General features: G+C 35.7%; 1 protein-coding gene across 4 annotated transcripts in view; it reads right to left on the bottom strand.

The window, feature by feature from the left end:
* IGSF11 (immunoglobulin superfamily member 11) overlaps positions 1-5146 on the bottom strand; it is a 20639-nt gene extending 15493 nt beyond the window's left edge. For 3 of the 4 annotated variants that reach the window (XM_023535977.1, XM_023536276.1, XM_023536570.1), the window contains exons 1-3: positions 4988-5146; positions 3417-3624; positions 381-536 (exon numbers count right to left, since the gene is read on the bottom strand). In XM_023535977.1, coding sequence (XP_023391745.1) covers positions 381-536; positions 3417-3624; positions 4988-5026 — 403 coding nt within the window. In that variant the 5' untranslated portion in view covers positions 5027-5146. The remainder of the gene's footprint in view (positions 1-380; positions 537-3416; positions 3625-4987) is intronic. The other variant, XM_023536830.1, reaches the window with a different exon arrangement.
* Positions 5147-6254: the final 1108 nt, after the last annotated feature.

Below are 6254 nucleotides of genomic sequence, written 5' to 3'. Positions count from 1 at the left end.
TGCTGATGTTTCTCATACTAAAACAGGCAGCTGTGTCTCAAGTAGGAAGTAGATTCTCAGTTATAAACTTCAAGGATTATTTTATGGTTAATACAAAAAAGGTACTATTTAGCTATTTTAAATCTTCACTAAAATAGAACAGAATTTCCATATATAGTTACCACTGGATAAGACACATTTCATAAAAGCAGCAATAAGAAGTTAAAAGAAAATGTTTCATTCTCTTTAAAGTTGAAAACACAAAATGATCCAGATAGCCTTTTCAGCAGTTACGAATAGTGTGTCATTTTTCAAAATCTATTAAAGTTAATTATGCTGTGAGTCTTATAATCATAATTTTCCATAACTAATTAAAATGGGTAAAGTGACACCATACATACCCTGAGTGGCTGTTGGAGGTAGTTTGAGGGTATTATCTAACTTCTCCCAAAGGTAAGTTGGTCGAGGAATGCCTTCCTCTGAGCTACAGAGCAGGATGACATCGCTGCCGATATCCTGGGATCCTTGGATTTGGCAGTGTGGGGCAGAAGGGGGAACTATAAGAAGAGTAAGCAATAAAGGATGCATTTACTGTGAGCCAAATGATGATGGAGGAGACATCAACATTCAGCACACTGGAACCTCAGATGACACTGTTTTTGGAACACATACCAGGAGACTACCTCATGAGTAAAGATGGTGAATAGTCATATATTATTCACGGGGCTTGAGCATAGGTGCAGGGCTTACAACTCCGTTTAGCAGGGAGCAAGAATGTAAAAGGGGCTACACCCTCTATTTATAGTTTCAAGGTATCTTATGGTCTTGGTTCCACTCTTGCTTCCTCTAAGGAATAATTCTTATGATCTTTTGTACAGCATACTGCCTTTAAAAATGTAACTGAATAGATACATGTTTACGGCAGCATTATTCACAATAGCTAAAAGGTGGCAACAACCCAAGTGTCTACAGGTTGATGAATGGATAAACAAAACATGGTATGTATGTATAATGGAATATTATTCAGCCTTGAAAAGTAAGGAAATTCTGACATGCTATTACATGGATGAAACAAGGATATTACGCTAAGTGAAATAAGCCAGTCATAAAAAGACAAATAATATATGATTCCACTTATATGAGGTACCTAGAGTAGTCAAATTCATAGAAACAGAAAGTAGAACAGTGGTTTCCAGCTGCTGGGAGAGGGAAATGTTTAATGAGTAGTTTTAATTTTGCAAGATGAGTTCTGGAGACTGGTCACACAACAATGTGAATGTATTTAACGCCACTAAACTATGCACTCATGAACTGGCTAAGACAGTAAATTTTCTGTTATGTATATTTTATCACAATTAAATTTAAACAAATAAAGAAACAGGTCACATGTAAAGATGATATTTCAAAGAAGAGCAACCATTTACTTTGCCAGCTTCTCTGGCTAAGCCCACCTTAATAAGGTGCTTTGTTACTTTAAAACAAAAACTAGACCAACCCACTTTATACCAAATTCTGCTTTCTGGTGGGGGAAGTTAGTGTAATAGTCAAGTATATCTACTACCAATAGTAACATTGGTAGTAGATATTTTATAATCATTAAGACAAATAAGGACACAAACAACATGAAACAAAAATTACAAAAAAAAAAAAACCAAAGGAAGAAGGTGGTGGTTTATAGTAAATGAGTAAGCAAATAAAAATATAAACTAAGCCCATGGTTTGGTATTTCATATTGGGAAATTCAGGCAGTAGAGATTAAATACAAATGATAATGTACTTGCAATGCTTTTCAATAAATGTGTTCAACCTTGCAAAAATAAATGACTGGAAAATGAATGCAGAATATAGAGGAACCAGGTAAGAAAGTAGGTGGAGAAAGAGAGAACAATGAGAAAGTATAAGTAGGAAGAGTAAAATATCTCAAGAAATCCTCAGGAGATAAACCAACCTCCTCAATTCACTGCCTTCGACGTTGCCACTGGGATGCTATGTGGAGTGACCCAAAATAATTCTTTGAAGGTAGTAGCATTAACTATAAGATAAATTAAAGGTTCTTTTTCTTCCTATAAAAAATGAAAAAATAAACTTGGATAATGTGGGAAGGTAGTTACCTAACGTATAGGTAGAATCAGAATAATATTAAATTCCAACAGTACTCTGTATCCAATACTCAGAGTACTGTAAAGTCTATACAATTTTAATATATTAGAATGAATAACATTTCCAGGATAGACATTTCCAACCTCGTTCATGGTTTTCTTATTCTGTTTCAAGACTGGAAGAACAAAGCACCAACCCTGTAGCATATCCTCACCCAAAGAAGGAAAAATGGCAAGAATCCCCAACACTGTTGTCCTCAAATGACTCAACAATGGAAGGGAAAAGGAGAAGAATTTACCAAGGAATATGGGGGCAGATTCTGCAGAGGACAGAGGACCAATCAAAAGCATCAGCCTTTTCTAAGAACTTCCTCGGTCTCCCCAAATAAACTGAATTTAGCCACTTCTACCACAAGAACTCACTTAGGAGGCAGTAGAATGGACAAATGAAACATGTTTAGAATGGATTTAATTATTAGATAGTCTAGTTTCCAGTATATTGCAAGAGTACTAATTTGAACAAAAAGACCTAATTTTTTTTTTTTTTCATGCCTACAGCAGCACCTGGTCTTCCTGGGTGGTCGCTCATCCAAGTACTAACCAGGTCCGACCCTGCTTAACTTCCGAAATCAGACATCGGGCTTGTTCAGGGTGACATGGCCGTAGACCATGGAATGTGGCTCCAGTGGGGAGTGAACCCAGGACATTCCGTGTATAAAGCAGACGTGCCAACCACAACAATATGGAACCACGTCCAAAAACACCTAAATGTTAAACTATCATTGTTCATCATCTTGAAAAAGATGAACCAAATTGATCAGATAATTTACCGTTTAAACAAGGATACTTTTAAAAGTAAAAGGCAGTATTAAATTATGCCAGGAGAAAAGGTGTAAGCCAAGAGCTGTGCTGAGCCTACTCAGTACCACAGAGACACTAAGTAGTAGTAAATTTGTTCTCACGTGTGCTGAAACTTTAGCTTCGTACTCACAATAAATAACTCTTTATTTAACTTGCTCTGAACAATAAGTCCTATCCTGCAGAAGTTTAATAAAAGTGAGAGGCCACTTTTGATAGTATTTTATACCACCTTTCTCCACCTCCAGAAAAAAATCATTTGGGAAGTAAGCTTTAGAGAGCCACCTGGAATGGAGTAAGGGGCAGGGAGACTATGTGTAAGAAGCATGGAGAAGCAGCGCTGAGATGGGTCTGAGAGAAGCAAAGACAGAAAAAGGACACAAGCAAACTGAGAGCGTAGAAGGACAGACAGAAGTAAATGTGTTTGAGAGTAGATCCATAAATAAAGCCAAAGTGCCTGGAATATTTCCTGTCACTCACCTAAAACTGTAAGACCGGTGACCCCAATGTTCCTGCCCCCTCTATCTGGAAGGTTGTTAACCAAACACTGGTAGGTGCCTGTATCTGACAGCTGAGTGTTATTAATGAAGATGGAGACATTAGTGGCTGGCATGGTACCCGTAAATCCTACCCGACCATGGAACCGGGGGGCACCATCAAATATCTGTCCACCCTGATACAGAATGACCTGTAAAAGAAAGCAAAGTAAATAAACTGGCCACTGCATCTCCTTCTAGACACATAACAATACCTAGTAGACAGTAGACTGCATCAAACATTGGAAAATTTTATTTCCAAGAGTTGTCACCAACTTTTTACTATGGCACCTGTCCATAGGTATCTAGGGGTTCTTAATTCTTACACACCAAATTGAAATAACATTGTTTCCTCATTTCTCACCAGAGTTTAAAAATGTCTTATGCTCCCCTACTATCAGCCCATATTTTTACCAGTTCAAAACATTAATTCCAAAATAAAAAGTCAAAAAAATTAGGAATGCCATTCTCATGCTTCCTAGGTCACGAAAAAAGATAACAGTTAAAAACTGACTATAAATGAATGTCATAAAAGGGAGGAAGAGATACAAGCCTATGATTATTGTTCTTATGTCAGTTTATACCATTGAAATTAACTATTCATGGAAGATGACTCAGAATGGTGTTGCGAAAAGCTTTTTGGGCTGAGTGAGGGATTTGGTTCTATTCAAGCTCTACTGCAAAAGTTTGGGTAACTGTGGTCAAGTCTTCCTTTGCCTCTTTGACTCAGTCACTGACTCCTAAAATAATGAGGTTGAACAAAATGATCTCAAAGGCTCAGTCCAATTACAAAGGTTCCATAGTTTAAAGAAATACAAGTTTCTATTAAATATATCTATTTGAATTTCATATCAGAAAATTTAGCTTATCAAATATTTTTAGGTAATAAGCTTATTGAAAGCAGAAAAGCTTCATAACATAAATAAGTTAGCTTTGAGAATGAAGGTATAGTCATGTTCACAATTCATTAATTTTTTGAGTGTTGTTTTCTGCAGTGGGTATCACATATTATGGGTCTTTTGCCTATAACTGATATATCTTATTAACTAGTAACTTCTATCTCCATGTGCCCTAATTTATTTTATAATACTTATGAAATTAGCCAAATAATTCAAGTACTACTATCTAATGTTACTTCCTTAATATTATCACAATCTTTAAAAAGTACTTTCTCATCCACCTATGTTAGTGCCAGTCCCTTCCTTTCAAAACATATTTTGCTTTTTCTATCTTGGTATTTCCTGTCGGGGATGTTTTTTGATGAAATTCCAGGTTCCTACATAAAATTCTCAGAAGAATCCCCTTGACATCTGTTAATTAAAAAGAAAGTCTTTTAAAAAGAGGATAGCCTCTCCTGATAACTGACTAATAATGCAGGAGTAGGACTTAAAACACCATAGGCACAATAAAAGTGCCACCTTTTTCTAGAAATTAAATATGTACTCAGGATGCTTTCCTACCCACCTCTTTTGAAAAAAGTAGTTTTAGAGGTAGCACAGGATGGAACAGAAGTACCTGTTCAGGTTGGTTGGCATTGGAGAGAGGAATGACCATCCAAATGACATTGAGGTTAATGAGGGCAGCGCTGGTAGTGAAAGTACAAGGCAGGACAGCTGTCTGACCCCGGGCCACTTGGATACTCCCAGGGCTCTCTGAGACTTCCAGGGAAGCTGCGACGCCTACAGAAGAATGAACAGGAGATTATGTGCTCACCCTTTCCTGACAGCCCAAATCCCTTCAGAAAAGGTTTGTGTGTTTTATACTATTGATAATGTAAACAGAATGACATAATGGTCTTACTTAACAACTACTGACCAGTCACTGAGTTAAAACGATAAAAACTGGTCATCCCTTTACCTCTTGGAAACTACAAATGGAAAGTATTAGAGGTTATTTATTCTATTTTATAAGATACTATCTGGTATTTGGCCAATTTTGAATACAACCTGGCAGAATTTAACTAATAGGGTTGGAGTGAAACTTGAAATGGTGATGGAGGATGAGAAAGAAACTGAACTTTTTTTGAAAGCATCATTACAATGGCATACTATAAAATTAAATGCTTATATGTAAATAAGCAAAACTTGTGCAGGACCTATAGCTTGAAAACTATAAAATGCTAATGAAATAAATCAAATAAGACCAAATAAATGGAGAGCTATGCAATGTAATGGATTGAAAGATTCAATATTGTTAAGATGCCAATTTTCCCCAAATTGACCTACAGATTCATAGCAATCTCAATCAAAATCCCAGCATGCTTTCTTTTGATATTGACAAACTAATTCTAAAATACAAGAAAAGGGAAAGAGCTAAAAATAACCAAAAGAATATTGAAAAAGAACAGATTTTCACACTATCTCATTTCAAAATTTGCTATCAAGATATAATAATAAAGATAGTGCAGTACCAGAATAAGGTATACAGATCACCACAAAAATGGCCCAGAACTGAGAGTTCTAAAATAAAACCTTATATTTCTGGTCAATTGCTTTTCAACAAAGGTACAAGACAATTAAATGAGGGAAAGACTAGTCTTTTCAAAAAATGGTATTGGAACAATTCAATATTAATATGCAAAAAAAAAAAATAATAACTCAGACCTTTACCTCATAACATATACAAAAATTAATTCAAAATGTATCATAGACCTAAATGTAAGAGCTAAAACTATGAAACTTCTAGAAATAAATATAGAAGAAAATCTTTTTGATTTTGGGTTAGTCAGAGGTCTTAGAGATGTCACCGGGCCCATAAATCAAAAGAAAACAATAAATCTGAC

The sequence above is a fragment of the Pteropus vampyrus genome, unplaced genomic scaffold (genome assembly GCF_000151845.1).
Source record: "Pteropus vampyrus isolate Shadow unplaced genomic scaffold, Pvam_2.0 Scaffold1, whole genome shotgun sequence".
NCBI lineage: Eukaryota > Metazoa > Chordata > Mammalia > Chiroptera > Pteropodidae > Pteropus > Pteropus vampyrus.
This window is presented reverse-complemented; position numbering and strand designations above follow the sequence as displayed.